Below are 21,324 nucleotides of genomic sequence, written 5' to 3' on the forward strand. Positions count from 1 at the left end.
TTTCCGTGAACCGAAACCGTGACCGAATACAACAAGCGTGAAGGAGAACAACACATCTAACCACCGGCAGTCAAACACACAGCTCTCGTCGCCACCAACGATCCCGCCGCACTATCGAACGGTAGATCCACCGTAAACATAACATCGCTACGATCATTGTTCAAGTAGATCGGCAGGTTGACGAACAACTTCTCCTCTTCCGTCTTCTCCGCATCGGCTTGGATCCAACGAATCTGAGACGGGTTAAGCCGAACGGACTCCCCGTCGTTCAAGAACAATTGATCTTCGGCCCACGAAGCACCCTCCAGAACCAGTCCTATTAGACAGCCACAATATCGTCAGTAATAATTCGGTGCCACCCACCACAAAGCTGCGACGGTAAAAGATGCTTACCATCAACAATAAAGGCCTCAGGGTCGTTCATGCGCTCAATGTCGAGGCGCAAGTGAAGCGTCTCCAAACTCCACTTCTTGCGATGTGCCACGGCCTGCCTCGTCGCAGTGATATAGGCTTCGGGGAAGAACAGACCTCCGAGCCAGATTTCGATGTTCGAGAGCGTATCTAGCGAAGCAAGATTGTCGAGCTGGGCGAGTCGACGAGCCAAGTCCGGGATCCACTCAGAGACGGCCATGGTCCTCTTGACCTTGTATCGCCGCCAATGGACTGGGATCGTGGCTGTAGATGCGATATTTAAGCAAAGGAAGACACGAAATAGCACAAAAGGAAACTGACCTTTCGTCAGCGAACTCATCAACGTACGCAGATGATTAGTCTGCTTCAGCTCGCCCTCACAAACCTTGACGACATCGGCAAGATCCTTCCTGACCTGCCCAAGGAGGTTTTTGCCAATGCTGCCCTCACGAGCGAACAAACGATAGAGCGGATCTTGATTGTCCCCAGTCTGCTTTGTCAAAACGTTGAAACTCTGAAAGGGAAAAGTTCAGTACACAGAGTACTGGTCCGAATGGCATGGAACACTACTTACCGATGGGAGCTGAGCCAACCATTCACGGCACTTGTCCAGGAGGGTTCGCATCCATGCCGGCTGTTGCGACGTTTGTCCCATTGATGGCCCAGCCGCAGGAGTAGCATCGTCGTCGTCGTCTGCCAGTGTTCTCATCTTCCGAAGTTTGCCCAAGAGCTCATTACCTAGAAACGTCCAATTTGATGAGTACGCGTGAGGGTGTGCATAGAAAGTCAAAGAGGGCCTTACCTTGCGCCACAGCAATGACACGCTCTGCAGTCGGCGGCAAGCTCAGCCACGATGGAGGTTCGCGATCTGGCAAGCCTCTGACCCACGCCAGGAATTGATCGATCTTCGTTCCCTCAGGAGCTGTCAACGTTTGACTGGCACCTGTGTTTGGAACAAGGTTGAAATCGACGTTGTAAGCTGCCGGAGTGAACAGATTGTCGACAAACGCGTCCAGGATCCTCTGATCGAAGTCGCTATCCACACGTCCACCGTACACGGACTGTTTGATGAGCGTTCGAAGAGCATCCCATGGAATGAGCGCAGGGTCGATGTTCGCTTTGCCCTTCGCAACCGAGCGACACCATGCGTCGATTGTAGTGAAGGCGGACGCCATATCGGAATCGTTGAAATCGTACGGCTTGCTCCAGCCAAGGGGTACATAGCGAAGACGTTCTTGTGTGACAGCATGGAACCAGGCAAGCAGGAAATATAGGCGGACCTTCTCGGCGGGCCCTTGTGAAAGACGGTTAGATGGAATGCTGCGAAGGGAGTCAAGGAGATTGGCTTTGATTCCAGGGGGAGGCTCGTTCATGATGATGCGGGATTGACGTAGAATGTTGACAGGGATAGATGGGTTCGCCTCCATAGTCAAGAATAGACGGAAATTGCGATGAGCATTGAGGGTCTGCAACTTCTTTTCGAGCTGGCCGAGCCATGACGGCGCAAGATGGACGTTCTTGAGCAACACCCATGTACCTTGCCGCGAGGCTGTGGCGATGGCCTGGTCTGCAAGAGAGAAACCTTCCTGTGAACCCATTGCTACAGAGGTGCATCGAGACTGCGTGTTTTGGACGAGACTCTCTACGCGGTAACTGGCATCGTATCCAGTGACGGAAACCAAAGCGAGAGGTGTCTGAGCGGGGATCTCGGTGGCCACCATGGCGGCAAGGTCGTACGCCGCTTCCACGCCGACATCAATGCCGAATGAGACGCGAACGAATCCTGCGGTGGCTTGCAGCAGACGATCGGGTCGGAGACACTTGATGACGAGTAGCGAGCGAAGAGCATCCACAGAGGCTATGAAAATAACTTGCTTAGTGAACGACGTAAACATTAGCGAGATTCAATTGAAGCTTACGAGTGCTAGGCTCCCATGGTGAAGGGACAGAGGTCTCCGGAGTACTTGACTGGAGGAATGTAGCCCATTCTTCCTCGTGTTCCGCAATATGGTTCTGAACGGGTCTGAACAGGGGTTGTTTCGCATACACCTCTAAGCGGTGCTGCTGCTCCGACGTGAGACCAGCCAGCGCGTTCTCCGACGCCGAACCCGCAGCTGCTGTGGTACCATCCCCACTTTCGAGCAGGAACTCCAACTCGTCAGAAATCTCCTCGGAGCCGCGTACTTTGACTTGCGCAAGGAGCACAGCAAGCATGACATGGTCGCGATGGAAAAGAGCCCTTGAGGTTCGCTTGAAGACGGTGAGGAACAGATCCTTCATCAGGATCTCACGACGCGTATTATGATCGGTGACACCTTGGAGATTTGGGTTGTGGTGAAGGATGAACTCAAAGATGTCGAGGAAGAACCGAAGGGAGAACTGATAGAAATGATTGACCAAGTTGAGCTGTTCGAGGATGAAGAAGACAGCGCTGCATGCCTGGGCCAAGGGGAGGTACTCGGCAGTGACCTGTTCAACCTCACGCATGATGATATCCGTCTCCTCGACCTTGCGAGTGATCTCCGCTGCTTCGCGCTTCAGAGTCTCCAGCGTATCGATAACCTTGTCGTCATCGAGGATGTTACCTGTAGATTCGTTGAGAGCTTGGAGCAAAAGCTTCTCAAGGGTACGGAGCCGGACGCGGAATTCACCCTGGACCTTCATCAAATCCGTTCGTTTTTGTTCGGTATCGGGACGTTCGACTTTGAGAACCTGGTCGAGGGACTGGCTCTGCAAACTGCTACGGGTCATGGTGAAGTTGACAAAGGTGACACGACTGCAAATGTCGGGCGAGAATTCGACGGACGGGTCGCGAGTTGACAAGAACATCGTGAAGGAAGGCGAGAAGTCGATATCTTGACTGCCGAGACGAATGAGGACACGACCACCGGTGCGACGAATCTCCTTGTTCAAGACAGCGTTCAGGATGGGATCGAGATGCTCGACGTCTTGAATGAGGAGCGGGTTACCGAATCGGAGGGCGCTTTCCAAGACCTTCAGGAACGCCTCATCTAAGAAGCTAGTCACCGTGATCTTGCGATCCTTGTACTCGTTTAGTAGGAACGCCGTCGCCTGACCAGTAGGGTCGATGATGAGGGGGTATCGACTGAAGCGTTTGATCATGATAGCATTCTCCGTTTGAAGGTTGTCGGAAGGCAAGCCCTTCGACTGCCAGCTGAGGCGATCGTCGGCTGTCGATAAATACTCGGTGAAGGACAGCTCGGGCTTGAACTTGATATTCGCATCGACCAAGTGGCTCATCCACTCCTGCCACATGCCCTCACGGTAGTGTTGGTCGAAGAAACCACCGTATGCGAGGAAGGCGGCGGATAGAAGAACGTCTCCGACGATGGTGCTCATCTCTGCGTCGAATGTACGACTGCCCGACTCCCAACGTTCCCTCTCGGACGACAAACTGCCCAAAAGCTTCATACTACGGTCGACCTTGCCTTCGACGCGCTCCATCTCGGATTTGATGGACTGGGTCTCACTGATGAGCAGGGCGTATTCATCCTTGTACCGGGTGATACTGGCCTCCAGCTCGGCGATCATAGTGATGATTGTGGCGGCTTGGTTCTTCGTCTCCTTAGCCTGGTCCTCCAGAGATTGCACTTCGTTACGCAAAGGCTCGACCTTGTCCAAGATCTCAGAGAATTTCACTTGTGCGAGCACCCACTTGACCAAGGGACCGCAAGCCTTACTGGCACGATTGACAGTCTCGAAGTTGAACGAAGGTCGACTGAGGAAGTCCTTCTTCATGAGATCACGTAGCTGTTTGGTCATCTGGTTGGTCGTGTCGAAGTTCACGATGCGCTGGATGAAATCGTCACGACGAATGATACCCTGCACCGTACGCCAGCTGTCGATCTTGTGGCCCAGAACGGTACAAACGGACTCCATAGCGACTTTGACACCCTCGGGAGGATTGGCCATTGAACGCACTTCCTGGAGGTGTTGTTTCTTGATGTTGCTGACGGCGGCTTGGGCATCGAGCACGGCGGGTTCGGCATCCGCGAGGTCAGCCATGACCACATTCCTACGCTGCGCGATGTGCTTGTCCTGTTCAACGAGCGCGGCTTGGATCTCAATAGACGCGGCCTTCTTCTGCTCGGCCTCCTGCTGGTCGGAAACCATCTGCTTCAACTTCTCGTTGGCCTCTGCGTTCTTCGCCTCCAGTTGAGTACGCTTGATGGCAAGACTCTTCCGAAGGTCCTCGACTTGGGTGACAGTGTCTCGAAGCTTATCGAGACCGACATGAAGATGGCGTTGCTGCTCCTCCAGCTCGTCGCGCTTCTCGCTGTATAGGCGGACGTAGTGGTTGATACTATACAAACCTTATCAGCCTAACTAAACGAGGGAACACAAAAGGAAAGCACTCACAAATCGAGATAGTGACGAGGGGTAACGTAGTTGTAACGGCCTTGGCGACGGCTGAGGCGTTGATTGATATTGTATAGCGACATATGGACGTGCACCAAAGCATTGACCACAGCCGTACGATGAACAGGCGGCATAACCAGCTCCCTGTACGCGATGGGGAAGATCGCCGGCGGCGAGTATGACGACAGGTCCAAGTCGAGTGTGTGTGTAAACTCCATGCCGACTTGGAAGAAGGCCTGATCGGACCAGTCACCGAACCAATCGAGCACGCAACGATTGAACAAGGCGGGAGAGGTCGCAGCACGAGACGCCAAACCGTTCTCCGGAGGATTCATGGTGAAGACGACGTGGAGATTCTTCGCGACTTGTTGAGTGAACCAGCGATACAATTCTTCGTGAGAGTCCAGCATGAGACCATCGCGTTGCGAGCCTTCCTTGCAAGCGGTCATCAATGCCGAATGTTCATCGCCTTCGAATAGACCTGGAACTTCGGCGTTGGCCAAGAGTGTGTTCATGCGTTCAAGGAAACCAGAGTCAAGGACGTTCGACTCGTCCATGATGAAGCAAATCTTCTCCCCCTTGGTTCCAGCGCGCCGAAGGACCGTTCGCAAATCCTCGTCGAAATCGTCACCGGTGTACTTGTTCGAGACTTTGATCTGGAAGATGCTGAGACCATTCATCCATGCGACAAAACGTGATAAGGTAGTCTGAAGATGGTGTGGTCAGTATACAGACATCACATTCATATGGTCGAATCGTACCTTTCCGCTACCACTGACACCAATGAGCAGCAGATGACCCTGAATCTGGCGGAAGACACGATCGATCCTGAGAACGTGGTCCAGGACATCGTTGAACAACACGAGCGGAACGTCGAGCTCTTCCTCGTAGAAAACGCGCAGACGAGCCTTGGTGTACTCTCGAAGAGTATCCCTGTCCACAGGAATGTAGTGCTTCGACGTCCAGTTCGAGAACAGGATTGGACGCGCAAGAGCTTCGTTCTTGTCGATGGTGGGGAAGTGCTCCATGGCGGTCATATCGATGTTATCGTCGGTCCACTGTTTTTCATCTTCGGAGACCAAACGATCTTGGAAAAGACGCAGAGCCTCATGTGCCCATACACGAACAAGCCCTTCGACTGAAAGCAACTCCAGGGGACGAATTGCCTCGTAGATACCACGTACCCAACGAGTGAGCTCACGAGGAGAATAGACATAGTGAGCTTGCACATCGGTTGTGAAGCGCTTCTGCGAGGCCAGGTAGAACGACACCATCGCATCCGTGAGAGGTTCGGCGTGGCCACGAAGGTTGGGTACGACCTTGAGCAAGGCGCGGGTGTAAGTCCCGTAGATCTGCTTGAGTGACACCTCTCCAGGGTAGTCGACCATGACAAGAGGAGCGTGTCGAAGGAACCTGTGACTGAGAGGAACACGACCAGGGTCTGTAGGAGGGTTGCAAGCACCGACAAATTGAATCCGCTCCAACTTGACCCAGGCCATGTCGGTCGTTCTCCAATAACCACCGCACTCGACCAGCTGGCGGATGAACGAGATGACCCTCTGCGTGCCATATTTATCTGCAGCCGGCAAATTGATCTCATCGCAGAATACGACCAACCAACGACCGAGCTGGATAGGAGCGAGGATGACTCCATTGGGCGTCTTCCTGTACTCGCAGTACTGCTCGAAGGTCTTCAGGATGAGCTCCGGTGTCGTGGCACTGGAGAAGTTCAGGCCGACGACCTCCATGTCTGGTAGTTTGCGCAGAGCACTGAAGAGCGTCATGGTCTTTCCTGAACCGGGAGGACCACAGAGCATGAGAGGTTTGTGCTCTGAAAGCCATGAGTAGAGGACCTCCTCGTGACGGACAGTATCCATGGTAGGCACCACGACGTCTGAAGCGGTGACGGCCTGTGCCTCGATCTCGATGGTAGGGACCTTCGCAGCCCATGCTGACCACTCTCCGCTATTAGTCTGGACGTCAAAGTCGATAAGAGAACTTCCTGGTCCAAGTGGAGGTAAGTCGATTCCGGTCTGCTTGGTGAGGAACTCGCCGAGCTCCGCGCGAAGATCGAGTTTCGAGTCACCGGAGAATGCCCAGATGATGCTGACAAGTAATCGTTTGCTAACATACTGTTCAACGCGTTCCGCAGAGAGGGGGAAATCGGAATGTTGGGCATTATACTCGAGGATGTTGCGGACCGTCTTGTTAATGAGCGAGAAGAGGGTGTTGAGGGCGCGAGTCGCAGTGAAATCCATGATATGCTCCATAGTAGAAGCATACTCCAGCGCAGAGCTGACCAACTCGCCTTCTGCGAAGTAAGGTTCGAGGAGCCCTGCAACTTGCCTCTGCGTCATCAAGTTGGCGCTCATGGCCTCGTTTGCAGCTTCATCGGCACGACGCCCTATGCCTTCGAACGCTTCATCATCCTCGGCGTCCAAGGGAGTCGAAGAAAGTGAATCCAGGTATTGACGGTAGACCATGGATGGTTCCACGACGTCCTCACTGAACCAGATCATACCGCAACGGCTGACAGTGGCCAGAGTGGCGTAGCGAAGGTGCTCGACTTCGAACATGATGCGAACGTTTGATGGGAGATTGAGACGTTCGCCGTTGGGAAGCGTCAAAAGCTTGTTGTCGTCCAGCACACTGTATAGGTGCAGTCAGCAAACACTCCACACCTTAATTAAAAGACGTTTCACCTGTTCAAATTCTCGACCCACTCCGGGTCGACATCACCGTCAAAGATGATCCAATGCCTCTTGCCACTCTCACCACGGACATCATCCACGATCTTCCGCAGAACGTGAGTGAACAGACCATCGTTCCACTCACGAGTGGTCTGGTCAAGCGTTCCGTACAGCGCATCCTTGTGCATCGCCTTCGGGTCAATGACATACGAAATACCCTCGACGCCGTCCAATCGCTCGAGTGCCTTGAGCAAGACCTGCCAGGCATTTGTCTTCCCGCTTCCAGAGGAGCCGACCATCATGAGACCGTGCTGAATCTTTTGGATCTGGTAGAGCTGAAGGATCTTCTCCACCCAACGATCACCCTCCACAAGACGTCGCTCCTTGCAGACGATCCCAATCTGCTCGCGAAGGGCATCGAGGTCGACTGGGACGTAGTCGGTACCTGGGAACACATCTGCGAGAAGGCTGAACAACCAAAAATCAGCGAGAGCTTAGGAAGGTTTCGAATGTCAGTGCTCACCTCGTCAATAGCGGCACATCGTCTGCAACCAATTTGGGAACAATGGTCTCGGTGACACTCTGGATCACGATGACCTGCTCCGCGACAGAGTTCGACAATCCCCCGACATCAGCTTCCTCACCAGCCTCTCGAGCTGCCTGGAGACGTTCACGTTTCAAAATACCAGCACTGGCAAGCACGGCCTTGAGTGCACGGAGACCGAAGTCGTAATGGGGCTGCGGGGAGAGTTGCTCGTCGCAAAGGTTGAAGAAGGGAACAATTTTCGAAGCGAGAGATTCGGCGGTACGGAAACCCTGGGAGAACAGCATGACTTGAGCGATAAGCTCTCGGTCGGGACGGGTCATGGCCATCCTATACAAAGTATGGTGAGTAATTCTATCACAGGTGAATGATGATCGAGACATACGGTCTGAACAGCTTGGTCAAATTGGGAGGGAGTTGAGACCGACCGGCATATGTAGGGTTAGTCGTGATGAAAATACCTGGGGTGAAACGGTTAGATGAATAAATTGCGTTTCCTGAGGGCAAAACGCACCGATGTTCTTGTTGATCTTCAAGTTCTTTCCCACCAACTCAATCTCCGCATTCGGGTTCTTCACCAACGCAGCCAAACCCTGCTGAATGCTCTGCACCTGCTGACTAACGGCACTCAAAATCCTCTCCTCCAACCTATTGAACTCGTCGAAACATCCCCACGCTCCGACCTGACAAAGACCGACGAAAATACGACCCATAGCTTGGAAATCGAACGTCTCGTCACAACAGAAGACAAGTACGAATCGTCCGAGTTGAACACCAAGCGCTTTGACGGACTCTGTCTTCCCGGTTCCTGCAGGACCGAATGGAGCACCACCGAGCTGGTTGTCCAAAGCTTGGGTAAGGGTGAGATAGCAGCGATCAGTGAGCGGCGTCTGCACGAGGCGGTCTGGGACACCGAGATATTCCCAGCCGTAGGGGAAGGAAGCGTCCGCGACACGAATTGCGAGGCATTCGAGGGGATCTGAGGCATTACGGTCGAGGTAGTAACGCATCTGGTAAAGCCATGAGAAGGCGCTGTTGTCGGTGGCGCGTTGTTGAATGAGCTGACGGGTAACGTCACGCTGGTGGACGAGTTCGGTGATGAGGTGCTCGCACTTGCGACGGGTGACAGGCTTGAGCTCGGTGAGCACAACGTCGGCTAGCAAGTCGAGACTGCTGCTGACGGTGTCGAGAGGACCTTCGAGGGACTGAGAACTCTCAAAGGCGACTTCGATGGAGTTGGTCCAAGCGACTTGGATAGCGAGGGTGACGAGCTGAGCGGGGAACTTCTCGACCCACTCCAAAAATCTGCCCATGGGCACGGTCGAGCCCAATCCGTAGAACTCCTGTAGCTCCGCAACGGCATTGCACAGCAGATTCGCCAATGAGACTCTCATCGACGACTCGATCTTGGCCAACCAGTCGTTGATCTTCGGGAAGTCTTTCAGCAGTATAGGTTCCGAGAAGGGAACCTCCTCTCCTTCTCTCGACGACATGCCCTGAATCTCTGTCAAGTCATCGTCAAGCCTGATGGTTGAGATACCAGCAAACATCTTCTTGAGATGCTTCATGATTCGAAGGATGTCCTTGCTGTTACCAATGATCTCGAGAAGATCCTCGTCTCCGACGAAGTAGAACCGAGGGAACGACGCACGCTCTCGCTCGAGATATTCGCCGAGTGCCTTCTGGATCTTGTTGAGTAAGTCGGCGAGTCGCTCGAGGGACTTCTGAATCTGCTGGATGTTCATGACATCGAGAACGAATGGCGACTTGTACACTTTCTTCATGACGGATAAGAACTCGGTGTTGATGTTCTGGAAACGTGCAGTTTCGACGGGAAGGAGATGCTTGATGTCGGCACTTCCTGAGAAGATACCTTCCAAGTACACCCATTGACGCTGCACGTCGATCCAGACGTCTGCAAGATGTCAGTCTATATCCATAAACTGTCTGCATGCGAAACTCACCGAACAGAACGTGGATCCTGTTGAGCTTCTCCTCCCAAGAACTTGCCTGTGAAATAATGAGCACAGAACACTGAGATCCGGACGGCGGCTCGTACCTCTTCCTCGAAGACTACAAAAGCAGGAGGTCGATAAACTGGATCTAGCGAATATCATGTAGAAGACGAACCTTTGTAGTATGGAGACAGTTTCATGGCTACCAACGAGTTCAAGTTCTCACTGCACTTGTTGAACAAGTCGTCCCAGCCTCTGCCAAGCTCATTAAGTTAAATCGGATATTGCGTGTGGGGTGAAACTCCATACCTGATCAGTCGGCATTTGTTCTGGTAGTTGACCAAGTCGAGCGTGTAGTTGGTCCAGATCTCCTTGACCTGTCTGATATACTCCTCCAGAGCCATCTACGCAGAGCATATTGAGTGACCCGCGCCACCATGACAATTACGCCACATACCTCCCCTTGAGCCTGCACGATGACCTCCTTGATCAAGCTCTCGTTCTTCTTCAAGTCCAAGTCATAAACTGTCCCGAGCGTCATCCTAAATAGCGCGTCAGTCAAACTGTAGTCACAATATCAAGAGAGATGGACTCACAAAGTCAGACTCGGTTGCGTAGGCATCCTCAACACTTTGAACAACTGCTTCCAGTGGCGATCCTTCAACGCATCGCTCTTCAACTCTCCAACGATGGCGTTCGACTTCAATAATCCTCTCAACACCTCCTGCACGTACTCAAACGCAGCGTACTGCCTCATCCTTGTTGGCATGTCCTTCGTGCTGTTCAACAACCCGTCTATATGCTGTCTGAGCTTCCTCGGCTGCACCGTCGCCCACGCCATCTCTCTAAGCTCCGTGATCTGACTCCAGATACCGGAGAGTGCTGTCCAGACGGCCTTCAGGTCACGAAGTTCCTCAAAGACGGGCTCGAGACGCGTGTGGCGTATAAGTTCGAGGTCAAGGGCTTCCTTAGCACGACAGAGGAGGTCGTACTCGTCTTGTACTCGGGTCAATTTGCCTTCAAAAACGTTGATGGTGTTCATAGCCGTATCGGCGCGCATGTTACCATTCACGGGACGGGTTTGCTCCCATTCGGTGAGGACGTCGTTAATCTTGTTCTCTATGATCTTGTCCTCCGCGACAATCTTGAGCTGTAGACCAGCTACAGAACGTGTGAGACATATTATGAGTCAAGTATCGGCGTTAGATGTGGGGATTATACGCACCAAGTTGCTCTTGGATAGAGTCATTCTTCCTCTTCAGAATCTCGTTGTAAGCACTCCATTCTCCACGCAGCTGGTCGCTGTACAGCCAGTCTTCGGGAAACTGGTATCGGAATCGTTCGAGCGTCTTCTCTCCCGAGGCGCAGAGTTCTATCATGGGGCCCCATGTTTTCGTCTTCTTCTTGAGGTCTTGCACGAATGTAATGAAGGTAACCGCTGCCGCGGTCGAAGAGTTGCCGCCTACCAACGCCTATGTAGCACAAACGCAGAGTCAAAATTCCAGACATTTGAAACGCATACAATGAGATTGTGAAACCAAGATGCGTACCTCCATCGTAAAGTCAATACGAGCAGGCCGGTGGTATAACGGAAGGTAAAGTACGCGTCGGCGCGAACACGCTCTTTCTGGTTGCCCAACTTCGGCATGCCCCGAGAAAGAAGGGAAGCCCTAACCCCAACTCTCTCGCCTTCGTTGCACGCCTTGAACGCGTCCACCATCACCGTCAATACCTTTCCCTACCCTCGTCCTTCTACCCCGTAACACCTAGCCAAGATGTCAGGACGTCAACAGCGTGTGATGGTTCAGCCCATCGTATGTCCTTCTTATTTGTTCAAAGTGCCAAAGTATCTCACATCGAAGTATAGAATGTCATCTTCAAAAACCTGCAACAAGTGCGTTTATTCTCCTCATGACCCACACAAACGGTATCACGCGCTAACACTCTGTTCATTTGATCTGTAGAGGACAAAAGTCGTGGTCTGGCTATACGACAACATTGAGATGCGGATAGAAGGCCGAATCATTGTGCGTGCACTCCTCCACCTTCGAGCACACCTCTCGTTGAACTTGTCTCGCCCTCAAGTCGCGATGACCCCTTCTGCCTCCGCGTTGATGAGCCACTACCGAGTACTCCTTATGACTCTGGCGTCGTGATATACGCTTGGGCCACAAGCCTCACCTCTTCGCCTTGCATCTGTGGCTCGGTTCGTATTCAGAACACACATGTTGACCACGGCCCTCTTCGCTTTCTATAGGGTTTCGACGAGTTTATGAACATCGTGATTGACGATGCCGCCGAGGTCTACGTCAAGGAGGCAAAACCACGACGGGAACTGGGTGCGTGATCTCCTCTCGGTCCTATCTACCACCCTAACAGATTCTTTAGGGAGGATCATGTTGAAGGGAGACAACATTACGCTCATCCAGCAGATAGTATAAGCGCTCCCCTTCGTCCTATCCGTCCTCTCTTGTAAAAGTTGCTCTGTCCTGCATATTGTACGATTGCTTTGATGGCCCTCGGGAAATTGCACGATCATTGCTACAAGCTACAAGTTGTATACAGGTAACAACCTCGTCAAATCCAACGACTGCCTACAAAGCGGACACTCCGACTGCACAACACCACACCATCAGAATCAGCCTGCGCTCATCACAACCCACAAGAACAAAAAGGAACACTCACTTTCTCTCTCCCCCACCCATAAACACAACTCCAACAAAACAGATGCCCACACTCCGTCGCCGCGCTCGCCGTCCTCTCCTCTAAACAAAGCGTACAATTCCTCCCAGCCCTCACTTCTTCCGGTATGCTTCCCACGTCCAAGATCGTCAGCTCATCCTCTTCGGCTGGTAGTGCCGGGGCGGATTCGGGATCGACGACTTCGAGGAGTGAGGAGATGGGCCGGCCGTCGATGTGGATTTCGAGTTGTTGCGAATGTTGGTGTTCTCGGTATGAGGATGAGGTAGATATTGGCGATTTCCCGTTTTCTGAGGATGAAGATGTGAGAGAGGGTGGTGCGCGTGCGCGTGTTCGTAGGAAGATTACGAGTCGGTAAAGCAGGCGAACGATGATCAAAACTCCGAGAAGTGAATAAGATGGTGGCCTTGAATGAGGATCCTCCGGCACCGCAGCCACCTAAGTCCAACCCATGATAAACACAGGCCACTCTGAGAATCAAGAATGAGAATACATACATGTCTGATACGAAGCATCCGCCTCACACCCTCATAATACGTTCCTCTCAAATAAAACACCGCAAGGTTCAACTCGCTGAACACTTCCAACGCGTTTACAGCGCCCTTCAACATGCTCTTCAATCGTTCACTTCGAGATGTTAATGTTGGTCCTAACCGAGCGAGGAGGTATGCAGGGAGTGCGGGGAGGAGGACGAGGAGGGCACGGATGTAATGGATGCGGGTACGCGCTGGATGAGACCATATGCCTGTGTATTCTTCGCCGAGGGTTTGAATGGCTGTAGAACATCATTAAGCACGCTACAGCAGAGAGATGAGAGCTGGCAAAATGATATCATACCGCGACCTGTCGTCAACCCATAGTACAAAACCTTCACAACCAACTCGACCTCCTTGTCATACCTCGTAAGCCAACGCGTTCCTAAGCACCATTCCCAGTCCCTAAGCCATAATTCAAGAAACGTCGGATATAGGAGAAACTCACCCAGCCAAGCACGAAGAACGTTCTCAATCTGCTCTTTCAGTGAAGAGACGTGTATAAAGTCCCTTTGGTGCGCGCGAACTGGCGATCATTACTCTGGGCCACACAGGCTCAAGAGGATGAGCACTCACTAATTTGAGCTTTCTGGGCTGCTGGAAGTGACGGTATATGTGACATTTCTGCAACCGAACTGTGTAGGACCTCGGATATGAGTGTTTAGAGGCCTTAGAAATGGACCTTATGTGTATGATCAAGGATGCGGGGATGGGCACATTCACGTGTAAGCCGATTTGTGGTGCCACTGTGGCCCGGGCTTGGAGGTGCCGTGAAGTTATCAGCCTGTGCAGACGAGTATAACAGGCAAATGAACCAGAGGGTACTGCTGTTGAAGTCATTGTACAGTGTGGATGTGCGTATGCATGAGATAAAGCTACAGATGATGGTACACTACTACTTGCCAACACGATATTGAGTCCAGTTGAATGGTAAAAGCAAGCCCAGTTGAGTGGGCGGAGAGTCGACAAGTAAGCAGCAAGATATGTACTTTTGTATGAAGTTCCAACGGCAATAAGTCAGGCCCACTGAAAGCAGATCCTTCCAGACTACCACCGACCCGGACACCTACGCCAACAACCTCGTGAGGATGTTCGCATTCGTTTTGCTGATCTGCTCCCTCAACATGTTCACATCCCTCGGGCTGACATCCGCGATATCCGCCATCAAATACGCCACATCGCCCTTCGAGTCCGAATACTGCTTCTCGATATTGTAGCTCGCCAGAATCTCGTTGACCTGCCTCAGCACACCCGGCTGGTTCATGTGCACATGGCACAACCGCACGTTGTTCGTCTGCTCGACCGCAATTGCCCGGAGTGCGACCTCAGGGAAGTTGACGGCGCCGAGCGTTGAACCGAAGCTGAGGTAGCGCGAGACGGACGCAGAGACCTCTTCTCCGATCATGCGCTGGGCCTCCTCGGTCGAGCCGCCGATGTGAGGGGTGAGGATGACGTTGTTGAGAGCGCAGAGTTCCGACTCCCAGCCGTTGAGCTTGTTATCGAAGGGAGCACCGTTGGCGCCCGGTTCGGAGGGGAACACGTCGAGGGCGGCACCGGCGAGATGACCAGACTTGACGGCCTCGATGAGAGCGGGAATGTCGACGACTTTGCCGCGAGCGTTGTTGATGAGGTACGACCCCTTCTTCATCTTGGAAAACTCGACGGTGGATATCATGTTCGTCGTTTCTGGCAGTTCGGGGACGTGAAGGGTGACAAAGTCGGATTCGGCGAGGAGGTCATGGAGGGTGTTGACTTGACGGGCGGAACCGAGGGGCATGAGGTTGACAACATCATAGAAGAGGACGCGCATGCCGAAGGCTTCAGCGAGGACGGAGAGTTGGGAGCCGATGTGACCGTAGCCGACAATGCCCAGTGTTTTACCACGGATCTCCCAGCAGCCCTTGGACTGCTTGTTCCAAAGGCCCTGGCGCATCTCCCAGCCACGTTGGAAATATTGCCGAGCGAGAGCGATGATTTCGGAGATGACGAGCTCAGCGACGGAGCGAGAGTTAGAGAAGGGGGAGTTGAAGACGGGAACGCCTGCTTTGGCGGCGGTGGTGAGGTCGACTTGGTTTGTACCGATGCAGAAGCAGCCGATGACAAGGAGCTGAATTCCAGTAGGCATGTCAATCCAAGTAATGCATTTGATGAGTACAGAAGACGAACCTTTGAAGCAGCCTTCAAGACACGCTCCGTGATCTTTGTTTTACTACGGATGCCAATAGCATGGTAGTTTGGGAGTTTTTGGATGAGTTCTTCTTCAGACATGGCCTTAGCAGAGTGGTCGACAGTGAAGCCCTGGGCCTCGAATGACTTGACAGCATCCTGGCTGATATTTTCAAGGAGAAGAAGCCTGAGATGTTCGTTGTCTACCGGATGAAGAACTCTTGGTCGGCGAACGCTAGACGCAGCGGCTTGAAGGGTATTCTGGCGCATCCGTTCATGGATGGAGGAAATGCCAGTGGGAGACAAGGAGACAGCAGCTAGCGATGGCGAGACCGAAGTGGGGATGGAAATTGGGGTGGTCATGATGGTAGATGAAAGCGTTGAAGGGAGCGTAAGGGATGACGGGTAAGCCGAAGTTTTATAGGAAGGGATGATGGTTGCGTGAGAGTGGCGACTATGGCAGAATACGTCGGTGACTTGACTCGACTCCAGATCTGTCTAGACAAGTGATCGCCGCTGCACGTTCGCTTTTCATCCTTCCTTCGCACGTCCCCCGTCTAATGGGTCTCTTCCTCCTCGACTACGGCGCTGGCAATGTGCAGTCGCTCGCAAACTCACTTGAACGTCTCGGCCACAAGTTCGAATGGATATCATCCCCAGATGACTTTGACCGGGCCACCGTAGGCACTTTACTACTTTTCTCTCTCGCCACATCAGAAAACTGACATGATGTGACTCCTCACCCCAAATCACTGTCCCATTCCTACATCTCTACATTTATAGTCCCTCATCTTTCCTGGTGTAGGCGCCTTTCCAACAGCCGTCGATGGGCTCATTTCTCGGGGACTTTTTGAACCCCTCAAGGCGTACATCGCCTCTGGCAAACCATACTTCGGTATCTGCATCGGCATGCAAGTGCTCTTTCAATCTTCCGCCGAATCCGAATCATCACTTCCTGGCCTCGGTGTCATACCCGCTCGCATCTCTTCATTCTCCAATGCCACCAAATCCGTCCCGCACATGGGTTGGAACTCTACCCATCTCATCGACCCCTCTTCCAAATCCGCATCAGGAGTGTCCGACGGCGCTCACTATTATTTCGTGCACACCTTCCGAGCCGCCTACGAACCCGAAACGAACCCAGAGGGTGCGGAATGGGTGCACTCGGTAACTCAGTACGGACAGGAGATCTTCATGGCGAGTGTGAGGAAAGGGAACGTGTTTGGCTGTCAGTTCCATCCTGAAAAATCGGGTGAGGCGGGATTGCGGATGTTGGACGCTTGGCTCCGCGAACCTGAATCCTCAAGGGCACACGCACCACCAACACCACGGATACCCTGGCCACCGCGGGAGAAGGACGGCCTGACGAAACGAATCATCGCCTGTATGGACGTTCGCGCAAATGACCAGGGCGATCTCGTCGTCACCAAAGGCGACCAATACGACGTTCGTGAAAAAGCACCGGAACCAACATCTACATCAACACCGGCGTCAACAGAATCCAACACCGTCGCCGCCCACACCGGCGGCGCCGTTCGCAATCTTGGAAAACCCGTCGCCCTCGCCTCTCGATACTTCACCTCGGGAGCTGACGAACTCGCCCTCCTCAACATCACCTCCTTCCGTCACTCGCCCCTCCTCGACCAACCCATGATCGCCGTCGTCCGCGCTGCCGCCCAAGCCGTCTTCGTGCCTCTCACAATCGGTGGTGGAATCCGCGACACCGTCGATCCCGATGGCACACCGCACACCGCCCTCGAAGTCGCGGGTGCTTATTTCCGCGCTGGAGCGGATAAAGTCAGCATCGGGAGCGAAGCAGTCTACGCTGTGGAGAAGATGCTTGCCAATGGCGGTAAAGGCGACGGCAAAAGCGGAATCGAGACCATCTCATGGGCGTACGGCCGACAAGCCGTCGTCGTCTCCATCGACCCCCGTAAAGTCTACGTCGACCCAGAGACGTACGACGGTCCCTACAAGGGCGAGTTAATCCTCGCCTCTTCCGCACGCTCCAAAGACCTCTCGAAAGACGCTTCCACGAACCCGAAAAAAGCATGGTGGTACCAATGTACTGTTTCCGGCGGACGGGAATCCCGCCCACTCTCCGTCGTCCAACTTGCGCAAGGCGTCGAACAGCTCGGAGCTGGCGAGATTCTTCTGAACAGTATCGACCGTGACGGGACGGGTGCCGGTTTCGATCATGACTTGATTGGGTTGGTGAGGAAGGCGGTGACGATTCCAGTAGTGGCGAGTAGCGGCGCTGGCAAGGCGGAACATTTTGTGGAGGTATTCGAAGAGACCGGCGTAGAGTCTGCGTTGGCGGCGGGTATCTTCCACAGGGAGGAGGTAGGAATACAGGAGGTGAAGGAGGCGCTTCGAAAGGCGGGAATTGAAGTAAGGGGTCTCTGAAGTACTGCAAACGTGTGGAGAATAAAAGAATAGAGCATCGATGTATACAACTGGTGTATCCTCATCTATACTTATTAGACCAAGCCATACACACACACAAACTGGATCGTTCGTAGGAGGCAAACTCCAGCCATATTTACTACGAGGCCTTGATGATATCTCTCGCCACTTTGACGCCACAACAAAACCCATAGCCAAGTTCCAGGATCCGCCACCAAACCCCTATCCTCGTGATCGGACACGAAAGCCGTGTCTACTCATTGTCTACCGTGACTTGTCTCTTACTTACTATGAAAATATAGACAAACCATATGGAGTAGAAAGCTTGAGCTCTCCCCATACTTCTCCAGCTATTTATACCCGTCGTTGTATCTACGTTCCCACTATCGCATCGCTACCAGTCTCACCGTCAGGAGTCCTTATTGACCCGACACACGTTCTTGTCTTGTTCCAGCCAAAGAACTACCCCCGACTTCCCCGTGTGCTGCAAGAACAAATATTGGAATATCCTTCGATTTTCAGACAAACATATTCACATTCCTATTCAATCGTACTCAAGCTCGTACTACTTATACTTGACAACCCCCACATCAAAGAACCACCACCACGAAGATACGCAAGGGCTCTGAATCATCACGGCAAGACAAAAAGATAACTTCGAAACGTAGAACAGATATTTCCACCAAGAAGGCAAAAAGTTAGAAGAAGAAATCTCAGAAAACTCGACGGATAGACAGGCTACTATATCGATTCATATTATCGGAACCTACACGAGAGATCAGACTCAAATTGTGAAAACGACTTCGAGGACAGACGGACAGACACAGATAATAGACGTACGGGTACATTTCTGAACGGGGTGGATGGAAGATATACAGAACAGACACAGGGTAGACAGGCGCAAATGCAGACGAAGGACGGACGTACGGACACGAAATACGAAGGTGGACACACTGGAAGAAAAAAAATAGGTATTTCATAGCTAAGAGCTGGGAGTAAGAGTTGCGGGGTTGTCATTGGAATATTGGAATATACTGAAAGAGGGTGTCAAATACGGGAAGAATTCGAAGCTATGGATGGGCGAAGCTAAGTAGTCGACAACTGAAACACAGGCTTCGCGAGGGAGAAAGAAATTTGGGATACAGATACGAAAGTCGGCAGGAGGCAAATAAAGAGAATGAAGAGGCTCAACAACGCTCCAAAGTACTAAGGGTGTATAAACGCTGGCGCGCAACGAAAAGGGTAGACGAGGACGCCAACGCGATTTATGTACAGAGACAAGGCCAAAGATCGACGCGCCATGAAGATCCGTCCACATCTATTGAAGTCGCTGGGAGAAAGCAAAGACAAGATAGGGAAAAAAGACCAAAAGGCCATCATAAGGGACCGTAGAGTCACCAATAAACGAAGAATTCATGGAGGATGGAGCCGAAAAGAAAGTTAAAACATGAATTCATCAAACAAATCGAGTAGAAGGAAAGGGAGAAACACTAGGCAAACGGAACAAGGGAATTATCATATTGTGCCGAATCGCACCGTGCAATGCACGAAAAGTCCAACGGGCATCATCATTGGGAACGACCCGTATCATCGGCATCCATCGACAATCGTCATCATCGGCCATTCATCGGCCCCACCTACTTTGCACCTCCCCGCACAACGCCCTTCACCCTGTTCATCAAGCTCGTCTTCCTCCCAAGCCCACCATTCGCACCGCCCGGAGAAACCGCTGGTCCACTGACGGGGTAATCGTCAAAATATCCTGGGTGCTGGGCCTGGGCGTGCCCATAGGGCGTGGCAGGCAACTCCTTGTCCTTGGGATCCTCGACGTAGATGAATGGTTCGCTACGGTCAGATGCTGGCGATAGGTTATCTTCGCGGCCGGGGCGGCCGAATCGTCCTAGGATAGAATTTTGAGTGCGATGGGTGGGACGACCAGACGAGGGGACAGCATGTCCCTCAGAAGATGAGGTTGGTGAAGCCTCACCATTGGCTGCACCCTCGTCATATCCTACGGGGACGTTGGGAGCGTCACGCATCTTGCGGATACGGTGCATGAGAGATTTGTTGCGCCTGACGCCGGGAGAGCCCGACAACGGAGGCGAAGGGGGCACCTCGCCATCGATTCCTCGCAGCTCGGGCTCAACGAAGATGGGTTGAGGAGGGGGAATGGCGCCACGCTTGGTAGGACGACGACCGGCGGGATCGGGACGACGATCTCTTCCGTGTGCGTGCTTACTCTCATACGCGGCCATCTCTTCCTCACGAGTCCTAGCGTCACCACCAGCGAAAAACTCTTCGTAAGGCTCCGGCTCATGCATACCCCAAGCTTCGGCGATGGCGTCAACCTGCTTCTTCGGCGGCTCTGGATAGTACGGAGAGGCAGGAGCTTTAGATGCCGCAGCGTAAGGGCCTTCGAGGCCAGGGTGATCAAGCCCGCCTTGCTGAACATCGCGGTACTTTGCCGCCACCTGGGCGTCTTCAGGGTTTACGCCCGTCCAAGAATACATTGGCGCCTTCGTGCGATGGCGGTTGCGAGAGGGGGCGCAAGCATCGAATGGACCATCATGGTGGAACACTGGAGATATGGAATGATGGACGGAGTTAGCCATTGGGAATAAAAGAAATACAGAAAACCGAAAATCAAGACGCACTGGGACCAACACCGGTGAAATCGAGCCTATCAATGACATCTGCATGGGTGGAGCCCTTCTTGGCTGGTTTGCGACCGGCGGCCTTTGCTTTCTCTACGGCGGCTGCCTGGCGAACGGAGTCATCGGAGTGCGAGCGACGGGTGGTGGTGGCCATGGGCCTGACCGGGGCTGTCGTGGGGTAGTTTCTAGGAAGCAGAGAAGAGATCGCGGGGAAGCTGTGAGCTTCTGCTGAGTCGGCGGATCAAGGAGTGATGACTTACACATTCGTGTTGCTCCTGCCAGTAGAAGGACGAGAGCGCTGTTGCTCGCTGGATGAACGGTATACGACGGTGTCCTTGACTGCCTCCATGACTGGATCCCTCGCTCTCGAGCGCTGGGGGGTGTTGTGAGACTGGTGGGAGCGGTGGGTCGACTTGGTTGGCGTGGAGCCTGACTTGGGGGGCGGGGCGGGCGGGACGGCGTAGGCAGGGTCTGAGAAGGGGTCGGACTGGGAGCGGAGCCTGGAGTGGTTCGGAGCTGTGGTTGAGATGGCTGCGCGGGTTGTCGAGGTAGGCATGCTGTCGATAACGGAGAAGGGCGACGGAAAATGCGGCTGCAAGCAGGCAATTCTGATTCAGTCCTCGTCGATGAGTCTGTTCCTGTCCCTTTCCGCTTCCCGCGCCAAGGCTGCTACGTCTCGTGATGCGTCCCCAAATGTCGCGTATGGTCCAAGTTCTGCGACGTCGACTGTGTACGCTGTCGGTGCTGGATAGAACGGTGCTGTTGTGGGGGAGCTGCTGTCGGTGCTTGGACGTCGGGGTAGATGCTCACCGAAACGTTGCGGGGGAGCCAAAGGCGGAGCGGCGGCCCCGACGGCTAAAACCGAAATCGTCATGGAGCTATTTC

General features: G+C 53.2%; 6 protein-coding genes across 6 annotated transcripts; 2 read left to right on the forward strand and 4 right to left on the reverse strand.

The window, feature by feature from the left end:
- Nucleotides 1-56: 56 nt before the first annotated feature.
- STEHIDRAFT_151431 (dynein heavy chain protein 1) lies at nucleotides 57-11,536 on the reverse strand (the record flags this gene model as incomplete). The annotated part of the gene is made up of 20 exons (XM_007298592.1): nucleotides 57-316; nucleotides 394-675; nucleotides 733-925; nucleotides 986-1,149; nucleotides 1,214-2,269; nucleotides 2,331-4,735; nucleotides 4,792-5,498; nucleotides 5,553-7,440; nucleotides 7,494-7,949; nucleotides 8,005-8,355; nucleotides 8,411-8,486; nucleotides 8,540-9,940; nucleotides 9,990-10,035; nucleotides 10,085-10,098; nucleotides 10,156-10,235; nucleotides 10,290-10,384; nucleotides 10,438-10,522; nucleotides 10,577-11,141; nucleotides 11,206-11,452; nucleotides 11,531-11,536. The coding sequence occupies 20 exons, from the start codon at nucleotides 11,534-11,536 to the stop codon at nucleotides 57-59; spliced, it is 10,377 nt and encodes a 3,458-aa protein (XP_007298654.1).
- A 184-nt stretch (nucleotides 11,537-11,720) lies between these two features.
- Nucleotides 11,721-12,516, forward strand: STEHIDRAFT_70559 (Sm-like ribonucleoprotein). The gene is made up of 5 exons (XM_007298073.1): nucleotides 11,721-11,794; nucleotides 11,848-11,874; nucleotides 11,945-12,007; nucleotides 12,238-12,319; nucleotides 12,369-12,516. The coding sequence occupies exons 1-5, from the start codon at nucleotides 11,756-11,758 to the stop codon at nucleotides 12,419-12,421; spliced, it is 264 nt and encodes an 87-aa protein (XP_007298135.1). The 5' UTR covers nucleotides 11,721-11,755; the 3' UTR covers nucleotides 12,422-12,516.
- A 12-nt stretch (nucleotides 12,517-12,528) lies between these two features.
- On the reverse strand, nucleotides 12,529-13,835 carry STEHIDRAFT_126955 (uncharacterized protein; the record flags this gene model as incomplete). Its single annotated transcript, XM_007298593.1, has 6 exons — nucleotides 12,529-12,594; nucleotides 12,666-13,118; nucleotides 13,178-13,455; nucleotides 13,518-13,598; nucleotides 13,662-13,739; nucleotides 13,790-13,835. The coding sequence occupies 6 exons, from the start codon at nucleotides 13,833-13,835 to the stop codon at nucleotides 12,529-12,531; spliced, it is 1,002 nt and encodes a 333-aa protein (XP_007298655.1).
- A 444-nt stretch (nucleotides 13,836-14,279) lies between these two features.
- Nucleotides 14,280-15,649, reverse strand: STEHIDRAFT_48025 (uncharacterized protein; the record flags this gene model as incomplete). Its single annotated transcript, XM_007298029.1, has 2 exons — nucleotides 14,280-15,320; nucleotides 15,380-15,649. The coding sequence occupies 2 exons, from the start codon at nucleotides 15,647-15,649 to the stop codon at nucleotides 14,280-14,282; spliced, it is 1,311 nt and encodes a 436-aa protein (XP_007298091.1).
- A 287-nt stretch (nucleotides 15,650-15,936) lies between these two features.
- STEHIDRAFT_88808 (imidazole glycerol phosphate synthase HisHF) lies at nucleotides 15,937-17,877 on the forward strand (the record flags this gene model as incomplete). Its single annotated transcript, XM_007298181.1, has 2 exons — nucleotides 15,937-16,059; nucleotides 16,163-17,877. 2 exons carry the CDS (start codon nucleotides 15,940-15,942, stop codon nucleotides 17,783-17,785), a joined length of 1,743 nt encoding a protein of 580 aa, XP_007298243.1. The 3' UTR covers nucleotides 17,786-17,877.
- Nucleotides 17,878-18,519: 642 nt separating this feature from the next.
- On the reverse strand, nucleotides 18,520-21,204 carry STEHIDRAFT_143540 (uncharacterized protein). The gene is made up of 3 exons (XM_007298594.1): nucleotides 20,700-21,204; nucleotides 20,440-20,624; nucleotides 18,520-20,363 (listed from the first exon to the last, which is right to left on the reverse strand). The coding sequence occupies exons 1-3, from the start codon at nucleotides 20,993-20,995 to the stop codon at nucleotides 19,423-19,425; spliced, it is 1,422 nt and encodes a 473-aa protein (XP_007298656.1). The 5' UTR covers nucleotides 20,996-21,204; the 3' UTR covers nucleotides 18,520-19,422.
- Nucleotides 21,205-21,324: the final 120 nt, after the last annotated feature.

The sequence above is a fragment of the Stereum hirsutum genome, assembly GCF_000264905.1.
Source record: "Stereum hirsutum FP-91666 SS1 unplaced genomic scaffold STEHIscaffold_1, whole genome shotgun sequence".
NCBI lineage: Eukaryota > Fungi > Basidiomycota > Agaricomycetes > Russulales > Stereaceae > Stereum > Stereum hirsutum.